This window comes from Vipera berus (assembly GCF_964194415.1).
Source record: "Vipera berus genome assembly, chromosome: W".
In the NCBI taxonomy this organism is placed as follows: domain Eukaryota; kingdom Metazoa; phylum Chordata; class Lepidosauria; order Squamata; family Viperidae; genus Vipera; species Vipera berus.
The window spans coordinates 67377173-67391416 of record NC_138210.1 but is presented as its reverse complement, the minus strand read 5'-3'; the positions used below and the strand labels follow the sequence as shown (position 1 = coordinate 67391416).

General features: G+C 35.3%; 1 protein-coding gene across 1 annotated transcript; it reads right to left on the bottom strand.

The window, feature by feature from the left end:
* Nucleotides 1-982: 982 nt before the first annotated feature.
* LOC308676821 (vomeronasal type-2 receptor 26-like) lies at nucleotides 983-9119 on the bottom strand (the record flags this gene model as incomplete). The annotated part of the gene is made up of 4 exons (XM_081342857.1): nucleotides 983-1884; nucleotides 4188-4314; nucleotides 6273-7133; nucleotides 8976-9119. The coding sequence occupies 4 exons, from the start codon at nucleotides 9117-9119 to the stop codon at nucleotides 983-985; spliced, it is 2034 nt and encodes a 677-aa protein (XP_081198983.1).
* Between the last annotated feature and the right edge of the window lie 5125 nt (nucleotides 9120-14244).

The following is a 14244-nucleotide window of genomic DNA, read 5'->3' as shown; positions in this document are numbered from 1 at the left end:
CCCTTTTAAGCATGAAGAGATATAACTCAAGAGCAAAGTACATATACATATAGATACCTACATTCAATATATATATTTCTCATGACATACCTGATGTTGGAAGTCATAAAAATACTAGAATAAATAAACCTGCACCCACCAGTAGTCAAAACAGAAATAATAAATTCTCTGGAAGGACCACAGTTGGCAGACTTTGCCTTAGAATCAGTGAGATTAAACCCTTTAAGGCACAAGATTTGAAAGTCATCATCTACACTTTCTCCCTGGGTGAGTTGGTGATGGTCACCACCAACCAACATAGTTTACATATTTCCAATTATTTTAACTGTTGCTTTCATTGGGATCATCACATTTCTATTTTTAAATATTTGACCATTTTTTGGTTAAGGTTTCTATATAGTACAACTTCTTTTCATCATTCTCCTTCAATTACTTCTCTTGTTTGTGGATTAATGGTATTTTTAAGTTCTATATTCCAATTATAAGAGTCATTCCATCAAATCTCCATAAAATTTATGTTTCCTATAGTAGTAAGTACTCAAGTGCTTGAGTAAATTTTCCACACTCTTAGTATCAGTGTAGACACATTTTGGTAATGCAGGGAAAAGCAGGAAAAAGGAAGTAGGGAGTTTTCCATCTTTTTTCTTCTGAAATGCTAATTTGAAAACTGAACAGTTTGGACTAGAAATCAGATAGTTTTGGCAAACTTTCTTTTTCTGAAAAATGTAACATTTTCCTGCATTGCATGTTTGGAAAAAACTACAATTTGATCAATCAGAAATATACTATATGGTTGTTCCCGTGGTTTTTTTTAAAAAGCATTCATTGCTCATATAAATAATAGGGTTGCCTTTCTTATGAAGTGCATATATTGTTCTTCATTACTCTAAAAAAACTATTTCTGAACAAATTTAGCAAAATGAAAGAAGTTCCAGTTGGAACTGGAATAATAAGCCTGCTAAATAAATATATAAAAAAGATTTCACTTGTGTTTCTTTATTAGCTGCTCCTTTCTGTTCAAATCAGGCCTCAGAATAATAATATAGCATTTGGGGGAAAAGATGCAGCACAGTAATCCAGCTGCAGACATCAAAATGGAGAAGACCTCCACAGCTACCATGTATTTTCCTTTGCTGCTCAGATAGGTGGGAACAAAGGATATCAAGACACTACAAAAGACCAACATACTGAAGGTGATAAATTTGGCTTCATTAAAGCTATCAGGTAACTTTCTGGCTAGAAAGGCCACTGTAAAGCTGATAGAAGCCAAGAAACCCATATAACCAAGGACAATGTAAAACATGATGACTGAGCCTTCATTACATTCCAGGACAATTTCATCAACTGTGGAATGCATGTCTGAATCTGGAAATGGGGGAGAAATTGCTAGCCACGCACTACAAATGATGACTTGTACCAGGGAGCAAGACAGGACAATAGTGCTGGCCAGCCTTTTCCCCACCCATTTTCTCATTTTGGAGCCTGGTTTGGTGGCCATGAAAGCAAGGACCACTATGGTTGTTTTGCCCAATATACAAGAAAGGGCTATAGAGAATATGATGCCAAAAGAAGTTTGTCTCATGAGACATTTTATTTGGTCAGGTTGTCCAATGAAAAGCAAAGTGCAAAGGAAAGTGAGGAAGAGAGCAATGAGAAGAGTGTAGGTGAGGTTCTGGTTGTTGGCTTTGACAATGGGAGTGTCCTGATTTTTAATGAAGACCCCCAGTACCACAGCTGAGATGAAAGAAAAAAAGAAAGCAACATTGGTCAAAGTGATTCCTAAGGGTTCTTTGTAAGACAAGAAGGTTGGATGTTTTTGAATGCACAGATCCTGGTTCTTGTTAGGATAGGTTTCTTCAGGACATGGGATACAGTCATCTAAATCTGGAAGAGAAATAGAGTTGTTAAGCACATAAGAATTGAAAGTTAGCTTAAACATCCCCATTTTTCAGAAATAAAATATTTGAGTGCCTGGAATTTCCAGGTATTCATCACAATGTCTGGGAATTAGGGAATTTAAATTCAATTTATCTGGAAAGTTATAGGCAAGAAAAAATTAAATCTAATTTGTCTGATAGCATATCCTTTGAAATTGGATTACTCATTCAGATATTATTGTACATTTCAAATTGGATTGTACCTCCCACTTACACTATTGCTTTAGGGGAAATAAATTTTTCCATTAGAAAAATGAACAACATTTATAGTAACACTGATCAGCAAAAGACAGATTAGGGCTTATTTTCTGGCTAGGTCTTATTTTGGGGGAAATACAGTACTAAATGCATATGTCTCGCTAATGATTTTAACTGGGGCTTATTTTTGTTGTGAGGCTTATATTACAAGAATCCTGAAAAATCTTGCTAACGCTTGTTTTCCAGTTGGGTCTTATTTTGGGGAAAACATGGTATAACATATTTAATTTCATAATGTTTGCATTATTTGTCTGCAGTGTCCAAAAATAGTCAGCCAGTGTTCATGGATTCCAGTTTCCATGATACTGTTTTTCGTGATGAAAGCTTTCAACCTGTTCATCTCTTACTATAGTTAGATTTTTGGGAAACAAATTATGTATGAATACAGTAAATGAATCTTCAGTGATATGTTGCATTTTGTTGTGTTGTATACTGTAAGATATTTATTAACCAACTGAATGCAATTTGGTGCTCTGTAAAAAAGGATATGAATCAGGCTATTTAACTCAAATTAAACCAATGTATATGCTCTCTCTAAATAAGATTATAAACCTATATGTTTCCTCCTTTAGAGGGAAAATAGGAAAAGCAAAAAGAATACCCTTTAAATTTGATAGCTAGATGATAGATTGATGGATAGATAGATAGATAGATAGATAGATAGATAGACAGACAGACAGACAGACAGACAGACAGACAGACAGACAGACAGACAGTTCATGTTCCATTGCCTTTTTTGTGAGTTGGGGCCATGTTGACTAGAAACAATCCCCATGGACATAGTACTTATCCATCTCCTAAGGTGTGTAGCCTGTATAGTGCTTTAAATGTATTGACCTTCAGAGTTAATAGATATCAAATGTTATCAATCCTCCCCAATAAATCAGACAGGAAAAATAAAGAAGTTAGCAAATTCTACATTGTTAAAAGGCTACATTAAAAGAATTTTGCAAGTCTGAAAACACAAAACCTTTCTCATCCACGTTTAGCAATATTGACCCATTAAGGTAGGCCCTTTTTAAATTACTTTCTCTGACTCTTCATTGTAGATAATATATCTTGCCCTTTTCCACCTATGTCATTGTCACATTCCATTACACAACTTCTTGCATGGCATCTCTTACCTGTCAGATTGGCACCTTTGTCTGTCTGTCTGTCCGTCCATCCATCCATCCATCCATCCATCCATCCATCCATCCATCCATCCATCTATCTATCTATCTATCTATCTATCTATCTATCTATCTATCTATCTATCTATCTATCTATCTATCTATCTATCTATCTATCTATCTATCTATCTATCTATCTATAAAATGTATTGGCCCACAACTTACCATAGGATAACATTGGTATCATTTAAGTTAAAACATAAATGATAAAATCAAACCTTAACACCAAACACATATGGCGAGGGTGGGGGACAGAGTGTAAGGGGAGGATCTATTATTACTCAGTCAACATTGTGCTGTGCCCCCACTGGGGCCCCAAGCTAACTGGCAAAATCTTGTCTTTAGGCCCTTAGAAAAAGATAGGAGGGTTGGGGCCAACCTCAAATTCAGGTGGGGCAAGATTTTCTAGAGGGTAGGAGCAATAGCAGGGAAGTCTCTTGTCCTGGACCCCACCAGCTGAAATATTTGGGCTGACGGGACCTGCAGCATACCTCCTCTACCAGTAGGAGTGATATGAGCCAATCCCAGTGGTGTAAAACAGTTCCATCACCTGGAAGTACTTGCCACAAGCACCAACAGCGTGTTTTCCTCTTCCTTAGTGTCATTTGACAATCATGCCATCTTTTTCTATCTCTTTCCTCACCATTGTGTTCTCTCTGTGTTGTAATTTTTATTTTTAGTTCTTGAAGCCACTTTTCTCCCCATCATAATTATGTATTCATGTTTTCCAAGTACTAAATTGTAGATAATATATCCTGCCCTTTTCCACCTAGGTCATTGTCACATTCCATTACACAACTTCTTGCATGGCATCTCTTACCTGTCAGATTGGCAATTTTCCCTTCTGGGCAACTAAGGCATTTGTAACAGCAAAATGACCTCCCTTCTATTTTGACCTTGCTGTACCCCAAGGAGCAATGAGCATTGCACAGAGAAACAGGTGGTCTCTGTTAATAAATGAAAATACAGTACAATTAGAATTTTAAAAATAACATTCTAGCAATCATCATTTTGGAGAAATCTTTTCTTTCCTCTTTTGGTCAGAAAGATTCAATGAAAGATTCAGTGCTAGGCTTATCTTATCTCATAAAATATCCTTCTTGCATAATGTGTCATGTAAATGAAAAATCTGTTATTTATCTGATAGGCTTCAATATTAGCATTAATTAGCTCATAGATAGCTGTTGAAAAATGAATAATAGATACCTGGTTAAAAAGCTTGGGCCAGACAATGTTATTTACCGATAGAGAGAGAAGGCCTTCTAGATGAGCTGATGGATATACTTTTCCAACTTTGATCCTAAGAAAGGATTGATTTGGAAAGGTGACCCAGTTGATAATATCAAAGCCAGTTGCAACCTTCCCATTCTTGTCAAATAGTATGTTTTCTCCAGCACTGTTGTTAAATGAGACTTTTCTTAGGTAGTGATGAAGCTCAAGAGAAGAACATGACAGTAATTAATAAAGGTATACAACAATGGGAAAAATATAAAGCAATATTATTTCAAAAAATATTGTTGTGCTTCCTATTTATTATAATAATACTATTCATCACTTGGATCAACAACATCCAGAATGCTCACGAAAAAAGACAGAGAAATGCTATGGACCCCAACAGCACCTTTGTCTGTCTGTCTGTCCGTCCATCCATCCATCTATCTATCTATCTATCTATCTATCTATCTATCTATCTATCTATCTATCTATCTATCTATCTATCTATCTATCTATCTATCTATCTATCTATCTATCATCTATAAAATGTATTGGCCACCAACCTACCATAGGATAACATTGGTATCATTTAAGTTAAAACATAAATGATAAAATCAAACCTTAACACCAAACATATATGGCGAGGGTGGGGAACAGAGTGTGAGGGGAGGATCTATTATTACTCAGTCAACATTGTGCTGTGCCCCCACTGGGGCCCCAAGCCAACTGGCAAAATCTTGTCTTTAGGCCCTTAGAAAAAGATAGGAGGGTTGGGGCCAACCTCAAATTCAGGTGGGGTAAGATTTTCTAGAGGGTAGGAGCAATAGCAGAGAAGTCTCTTGTCCTGGACCCCACCAGCTGAAATATTTGGGCTGACGGGACCTGCAGCATACCTCCTCTGCCAGTAGGAGTGATATGAGCCAATCCCAGTGGTGTAAGACAGTTCCATCACCTGGAGGTACTTTTCACAACCATCAACAGCGTGTTTTCCTCTTCCTTAGTGTCATTTGACAATCATGCCATCTTTTTCTATCTCTTTCCTCACCATTGTGTTCTCTCTGTGTTGTAATTTTTATTTTTAGTTCTTGAAGCCACTTTTCTCCCCATCATAATTATGTATTCATGTTTTCCAAGTACTAAATGCTTTTTCAAAATTCTGTGTTACGCATTGGGAGAGAAAGTGGATGCACCATATCCCTATATTTTACAAGGAGAAAAAGTCCTTCTCCAACTATTCCTAAACAACAGAATATGCTCTGAAAAGTGATAGCAATACCACTAATGGGAAAGGTTCACGGGAGGTGTATCTTTTAGGGTCCTTATTTTCAATATAATTAAAAATGTCATGGAGAAATGACACAATAATTGCACCTTTAGTTGGATCATCAGATAACTAATGTATTATTGCAAACTGGAACTGGCAGCATTCCTTGTTTGCAGCAATATTTTAGTGAACTGATTATCAAAGTTATTTGAAATCCAAATACCTTGAAATATTTAGAACTCTGCATCATAAAGAAACATTCTGGGGGAAATTAACCTTTTGATACAAAATCAGGAGATGTGGACATTATGATCCATCTAAGTCATTCCTCCAGCATTATATTTAAATTATTTTCTATATACTATGTGGACAGTGGTAGATACGGAAGCAAAATCACCTGCTACATTAGCACATATAGGAACTTACCTGCCACACTTGATGATTGAAAAGCTTCTGCTTCCCTGTAGCAGCCATTGCTCTGTGCTTGGAGTGGGTTGTATACATGGCTTGGAGAGCATGTGCCACACCATACACTGCATTGTAGATACTGTAGCTTTGCCCGGTTATGCTCAGTTGAAAAACAGAGTCTGGAAGACTCTCCAACGTCTCTTCCCCAGTGCACCTTTCTTCTGACTTTGTATTTAAAGTGGAATTTGAGAAGAAACATCCAAAGGCTTGTTCCCAAAAGACCCTTGAAAAACTGTCTTCATTTTCTGGAACACTGTTTCTCATCTGAAGAAATGTCTTGAATCCTGATAACTCTTTGGAGGAAACTGAGAAAGAAAGAGCCCCATGAATGAAGTCCATACTGTTATCTCTTTGAAATGGAAGTGAAGTGTATTCCATCTGGGCTGAAAAAATCCAGACTTTGTCTTTTCTCTCTAATGTTGTGTCCAAATATTCTGAAATAGAGGAAATCATTCTGAAAAGAGCCATAACCTGGTTTTCACAATATACAATCACAACACTAGATATGCTTGTCATAACAACTTTGTATATTTGAAGAAAATTATCCATTTTTTCTCCCAAATCATTAGAAAAAGTTACTGTTGGAAACTCTTCAATGTAATCGAAACAGATTCCATTCTGGGAAAATATGACAAGCACTTCTCTGATAAATCTTTCAGCAATCTCATTTTGTTGAAAAAGCATCCCAATCCAGGACCACTTAAAATGAAGCAGCAACTGGAGAATCCCCATAATTTGAAGATGTTCATTTGGAAACATCTGATAAAAGAAAGCTGTATGAATCCTGTTATCCATCACTGGAGCAGAGCCATATGTAACCTTAGGAAATAAAGAAATGCAAAATATAGGGATATGTTTTCATATAAACGATAAACGAGTTAAATCTGACTGATCCATATTGTTGGTTTGATTTTCAGGGATTATTCATACCTTATTAATTACGAGAATACTTGATTGTGCAGAAGCAGACACATTGACCAAGAAGTTGAAGGGTAAAGAAGAGACACCAGCATTTCTATTATGGAATAAATGGTATATTTGGATGGATAAAAGATTAAAGAAATGAGGGTGGCTTGGAGGTTGGTCAAAAATGAAGCGATATAGTCTTTGTTAATGAATAAGCTTTGGAGTTGAATGGTTATAAGAGACTTAATGAGTGGAATATAATTGTTAGTTTAGAAGTAGATATAATGTGAAATTTTTGAAATGGTTTTCAATTTTTCGATTTCTTCGTTTTTTGTATATTGTAAATGTTTTTTTTGTCTTTGTTGGTGTATGGTGTGTTTTTAACACGAAATGTAAATAAAGATTCATTTATATATAAAAAAAGAATTGTCTTTTAATTTCTATGAACATAATTAAAATAAATCCATTGTTCTTAAAATATCAACCACATTTAAGGTGGGTGGAATGCATTGGGTTTGGGAGAAGAGTAAAAATATAAAAAGCCAGTTTGTATGGTGCTAGTTTAGTCTAAATTAATCTTGATTTCAGAATTGATGTAATTGATGTACTGTATTTACTTCTTTTCTACCTCTAATAAGGTATTTCAGATTGTCAAAAAACTGGTTTTCATCCAGTTTGGGTAGGGTTAATTGAGCATTTTGAACAATTTAGTATTAAGTTCTCTGTGAAGTTTCACCTCACATAGCTGGTTGTGATGGGCACAACCCTGCTGCATATTAATCCAGAAAAAATGGGCATATACAGTAAATGGGTAGCAAAAGATTTCATTGGCAGAATTTGATGATCAGTGTAACTTCTCATTAAGGTTTTTTAACCCCAAAAATCCATTAGGTAGTAATTTAACAATAATCTCTTAATGTACTCTTTTGTTATATATTTTTTATTTTAGAACCATAAGCCTCCCTCCTTCCCTTTCTTTCTTTTCTTAGTAAGAATATGAGTGCAGCTATATTCTTTTAGATAGAAATGCTGGGGCATAAGTCATGGAGTGAATACATTATTTCAAGCAATCTTATTTTGTCATGAAAGAAAGTATTGTGACTGAGATTGTTGGTACTAAAACTACCTGTATTACATTATTACTACTTATCAACCAGAGAAATTTGTCATGTAAGTAATACTTCTACAGGTAGATGATTTTAATTGCCTTCTAAGTGTAATTTCCAATCATCTTCTCATTTAAGCAACTACTCCAAAATCCAGTGAAGGAAAGAGAAAAATGAACCAAGCAAAAATCACCTAGTCTCAATAGAACAAACATTTCCATAAATGCAGACAAACCAAAATGCTATTTTAAATCATTTGTAGGAACAAATCACTATTCAGTCATATGTTCTTTCTTTATTATAAGTACACCACTTTTATCTTCAAAATATATAATATATTTCAATTTCTTGTAATTTTAGTTTTGTTATTACCTTAATTGGTTTGGAAATTTCATGGAAATCAACAGGAAATTATTTCAAATTAAAAGAAAATCCTCTCTTATGACCAAGAGGATTTTCTTTCTTTTTTTCCAATTTGAGACAAGTTCCCCAAAATCGGCCTAATTTTCATTAAATCATGATAGGAAAAATGTTAAAATCTTGTGTAGTCTGAAGTTATATATCTGCTGATTGACATTAGTTTACAACCAATCCAGTAAATTCCATTAAAAAGAATAGGAGTTTTGCTTTTTTCTTGAGCAGTTCCTACCTGTGGAATCTTGTAAATACTCAGGATATCTGCCATAACCTGAGAGAGATGAGAGTTTGGTCCGGCAATAACACATGCTAAGTTTTGGTGGATGCTGGATTTGTAGTTGGGAACAAATTTGTCATGTGAAGAAAGAAGCTCCATAGACGCAAGGTAAGTCCATATTGCTGTGAAATAGTTGTTATATATCCCAAAGCCCAGAGTGGTGTTTGGCAAGATCTGAGGATTTTCATTGATCTCCTTTACAGCAAATACCAAGGACAAGATATGCAAATAATTCTGTAGAAACAAACTTCAAGGGAGGGTACTGCCTCTGTCACAATATTTATATTTCCAAATGAAGTTGTTACATTTTAATTTAATAATCTTTGCTAATAGCAAGATACAAAATTAGACTCCAAGATCTGAAGGATAGTCTATAGAAAATACCTGTCCTCACTGTTCCATAAATTTGAATATAGTATAAGCTACTTGGATGACAACCTGTTTGATATCCATTTCTTTGAATACTGTAAATTATCTGTTTTACAATGTTTTTCTAGTATTGGGATATTTCTGTCTAATTTTGAAAGGTCAAATTTTGTATACTGAACAACATTAGGAATGGTAATATGTAAAAGCTGGAAACAAAACATTTTTAGCACCTAAGAAATCCTCTCTTTGATTTCAAGGGTGTTTGACTAGGAAATATATATCTATCTCTATCTCTATCTCTATCTCTATCTCTATCTCTATCTCTATCTCTATCTCTATCTCTATCTATCTATCTGTCTGTCTGTCTGTCTGTCTGTCTGTCTGTCTGTCTGTCTGTCTGTCTGTCTGTCTGTCTGTCTGTCTATCTATCTATCTATCTATCTATCTATCTATCTATCTATCTATCTATCTATCTATCTATAGATATATAGATATAGATATATAGATATAAATGAGTTAGACTGCAAAACTACCCAGGCTAAATTCAGTGGAAGATGCAAAATTCTTCCTACTTATGAAGTAAAGGCCAATGTGTCATGAAATAAAAGTGAGCTTAGATTTTTTATATTACTATAAACCAGAATATAAACTGTTCTCAGTTGAAAACAAGTTGGTTGGGCCACTGTTATGTCTACTCCAAATTCCAGCCATACTCAATCAATTTTTTTAAAAAGTGACATGGAACTTCTGCATGTATTTAGTGTCAGACATAAAATAATTAACTTTAGGTTTATCTCACAGAAATATCTGTTCCTTGCAGGATGTGATCTGATCAGTTACAGGCATAAAGTTGTATACTGGAATTGGTGTGCCATGGAAATTTGGGACAGAAACATTGGGAAACCAGAAAGGACCAAGTACCAAGTACAGATTTCTTTCTTTCTTTCTTTCTTTCTTTCTTTCTTTCTTTCTTTCTTTCTTTCTTTCTTTCTTTCTTTCTTTCTTTCTTTCTTTCTTTCTTCCTTTCTCATGTATATGTATACATTCAAGATAAAAGTTATATTTCAATGATTTATGGCCTCCCTAAAATACATTAATTAATTATCCAGTCAGATTTGGGAACCGTTATAATTAAAAATGAGAGCTACATACAAGGGATCATCAATAAGTTCTTCAGATGGAATTCTTTTGAAGGTAATCAGGTTAGACATCACATAGATCAGAGAAATAACGCCACCAATGATGAGATCACCTGAATGGTAAGACTTGTATTTAACATTTGGATTGTTGATGGTGCATTTAGCATCATGGAACATGACCTGAAGAAGTTATTTTAACACCCACAGTTTGAAGAGGAAGATTCTAAATGTACAACCTAACACTTTGCTTCTTTCTCTTGGATAATCTAAATGAAGAACTACATTATATAAGAAAAACAAACTCATACGATGTTGCTCTTTATGTGTTGTATTTCAATATGTTTAGAAATGAGGAATATTAATAATATCAGTCAGTCTGGGTTGGCTTCCTATTTTGCTCGGCTCTTTGAAACTCCCTAGAGCTCAGAGGATTAGAAATAAACATAGTCAATTATGGTATACAACATCTTTTGCTTTTCTGATATAGCAGGAGAAAATAATAAGGTTGGAGTAAATGGTTTGTGGCATTCTGCACAGCAGCAACAGAAAAGCAGATTGCAATAGAAAGCAAAGAAGATAAAGGAAACCAAATAAATAATATAATGTGTGAAAAAGAATAAGTTTGTCAGGTTTTCCCTGGTGTGATGGTATGACACAGAAGTCAAGTTTGTCCTTGGACTAGGCTTTACCAATGAGGAAACAATGTTAAACCAAAAAGCTTCATTATTTGTTAGAAAACATCTATGGCTTTAGATCACCAAGAGTTTGTTACTCTTCTCTGGCCACCAGTCCTTGATATATCATTAAATGGCTTCAGTTTAGAAAATTTATAATCAGTTTTGATGTTATGGTTGATTGAATCAAGCTTGACTTGTGGTACTTGCAAGAACAAGTCCATGGATTTTCCTTGAAACTTCCAAAAGTGCTTTGCCATTCTCTTGTTCTTATGGCCAAGAGAGAATGACTGGCTCAAAGGTATTCAAGTGACTTTTTTCTCAAACACTTGTGTGGCTTGTGACCCAGGGTCTAAGGCTATGAGAGTCTGCATGACAGGAAAAAAATGGAAGTCAAGCTAAGAAGATATGACTCATTGTTTATTCCCTGTGCTACAAACTAAATCTTGAATGTGATTATCCCAAAGATGCTTTTTCAGAGGCAACTGGACTTTCTTATTTTTCTTTGAAGACGTTTTGCTTCTCATCCAAGAAATTTCCAATTATTTAAAGTTGCAACTTGATCTCCAAAATAATGTATCTGCTCTTAGTATTTTATTAATCTTAAACCCTAACCTTACTAAATTGCTTACTTTACTTTCTCCTCCTTCTAAAAAGGAAGAGTTACTCAAGTGAAAAGTATATATACATATACAAATACATATACATATACACTCAGTATATATTTATATATTTCATTAGGTATCTGATGTTGGGAGTCATAAGAAACCTAGAACCAATAAACCTGATCCATTAGTTGTCAAAATGAAAAATCATAAATTCTCTGGAAGGGCCACAGTTGGCAGACTTTGCCTCTAGAATATGGTCAGTGTGGTGAAACACTTTAAGGTACATTAGAAGGTTTTGAAACTCATCATTTACATTTTTTCCTGTGTGAGTTGGTGACAGTCACCACCAACAACATAGTTCACATATTTAAAATTAATTTTTTTCCTTGTTACCTTCTGGGAGGAGGCTTCGTGGTATCCATAGCAGAACATCCAGATTAAACCATAGTTTCATTCCATACAGCATTAACCTTGTGAACTCTCAGGCTTCCTCCTTCCGTTATATATTCAAGATGAACAGTATTTAATATTTTATTGTTATGTATATGTAGGGGTGTGGGTCTATACATATGTTGTTGATAGTATGTTTTAGGTGTGTGTCATGTATGTGTTTCACTTTGAGAGTGGGCAACTAAATTTCATTTTTGATTTGTGCCATTGTGCCCACAGTAAAAAAAAATGCCAATAAAGATTTTCTTATCTTATTTTAACCCACCTGCTTGCATTAGCATCACCAGATTCATACTTTTAAATATCTGACCAGTTTGGGGAAAGTTTTATATACAGTACAAGTTCTTTTAATCATTCTCCTTTCAATTACTTCTTGTTTGAGGATTAATGGTATTTTTAAGTGCTATGTTTCAATCAGAAGAGTCATCCCATCAATCTCCCTAAAATTTATGCTCCCTATAGTAGTAAGTACTCAAGTGCTTAAGTACATTTTCCACACTCTTAGCATCAGTGTAGACACATTTTGAGAATTCAGGGAAAATCAATGAAAATGAAGTAGGGAGTTATCCATCTTTTCTTCCTCTGAAATGCTAGTTTGAAAACTGAGCAGTTTGGACTAGAAATCAGATTTTTTGGCAAACTTTCTTTTTCTAGAAAATGTAACATTTTCCTGCACTGAATGTTCAGGAATAACTATAATTCTCTCAACCAGAAATATGCTGTATGGCTGTTCCTGTGTTTTTAAAAGAAAAAAATATTCATTGCTCATATAAACAATGGGGTTACCTTTCTGATGAAATGCATATATTGTTCTTCATTACTCTAAAAAAAAAGAACTATTTCTGAACAAAGTTGGACCTGGAGTAAGAAGCTTACTAAATAAATATAAACAAAAAGATTTGGCATGTGTTTCTTATTAGCTGCACCTTTCTGTTCAAATCAGACCTCAGAACAATAATGTGGCATTTGGGGAAAAAGATGCATCCCAGTAATCCAGCTGCAAATGTCAAAATAGAGAAGACCTCTGTTATGTATTGAATATATATAAAGTTGTGTTAAGCCCTGTTAAAGTGAAACTAACTTAAACTCCAACTGCTTGTGAAGCTAAAATGAAACTAACCTTTCCAACTGTTTTGGAGGGAAATTTTGAATATTCATATTTCGGCTGGCTTTTCTCCCTGTTGCTTGTCATCTTCTTGCCACTTTCTCCCACTAATGGACCAATTATTTTCTTAACTATTTTCTGGTCTTTTACATGCATGTATGCCCATATCTGGGGAGTGGTGGCTCAGTGGGTTAGGACACTGAACATGTCGATCAGAAGGTCGGCAGTTTGGCAGGTCGAATCCCAAGTGCCGCGTAACAGAGTGAGCACCTGTTACTTGTCCCAGCTTCTGCCAACCTAGCAGTTCGAAAGCACATAAAAAATGCAAGTAGAAAAATAGGGACCACTCTGGTGGGAAGGTAACAGCATTCCGTGCGCCTTTGGCGTCTAGTCATGCCGGCCACATGACCACGGAGATATATTTATATTTATATTATATTTATAAAAATTTTATACCGCCCTTCTCCCGAAGGACTCAGGGCGGTGTACAGGGCAATAAATATTAAAAACAAAATACAAAAGTTAAAAAACAATTAAATATTATGCCCGATATATACAGTAATTAAAAACTATGTTAAAACCCAAACCCCTAACCCATCAAACCAGGCCGGATTGCTCAAATAAGTAAGTTTTTAGATCCCGCTGGAAGGAGCGAAGGTCGGGGGCCATCTGGAGCCCGACCGGCAAGCGGTTCCACAGGTCTGGCGCACCCACAGAGAACGCCCTCCCCCTAGATGTCCTCGGACAAGCGCTGGCTCTTCGGCTTTGAAACGGAGATGAGCACCGGCCCCTAGAGTTGGAAACGACTAGCACGCATGTGCAGGGGAACCTTTAACTTTACCTTTAGAGTAGGGAGAACTGGCAAAATCAGTCATCCCT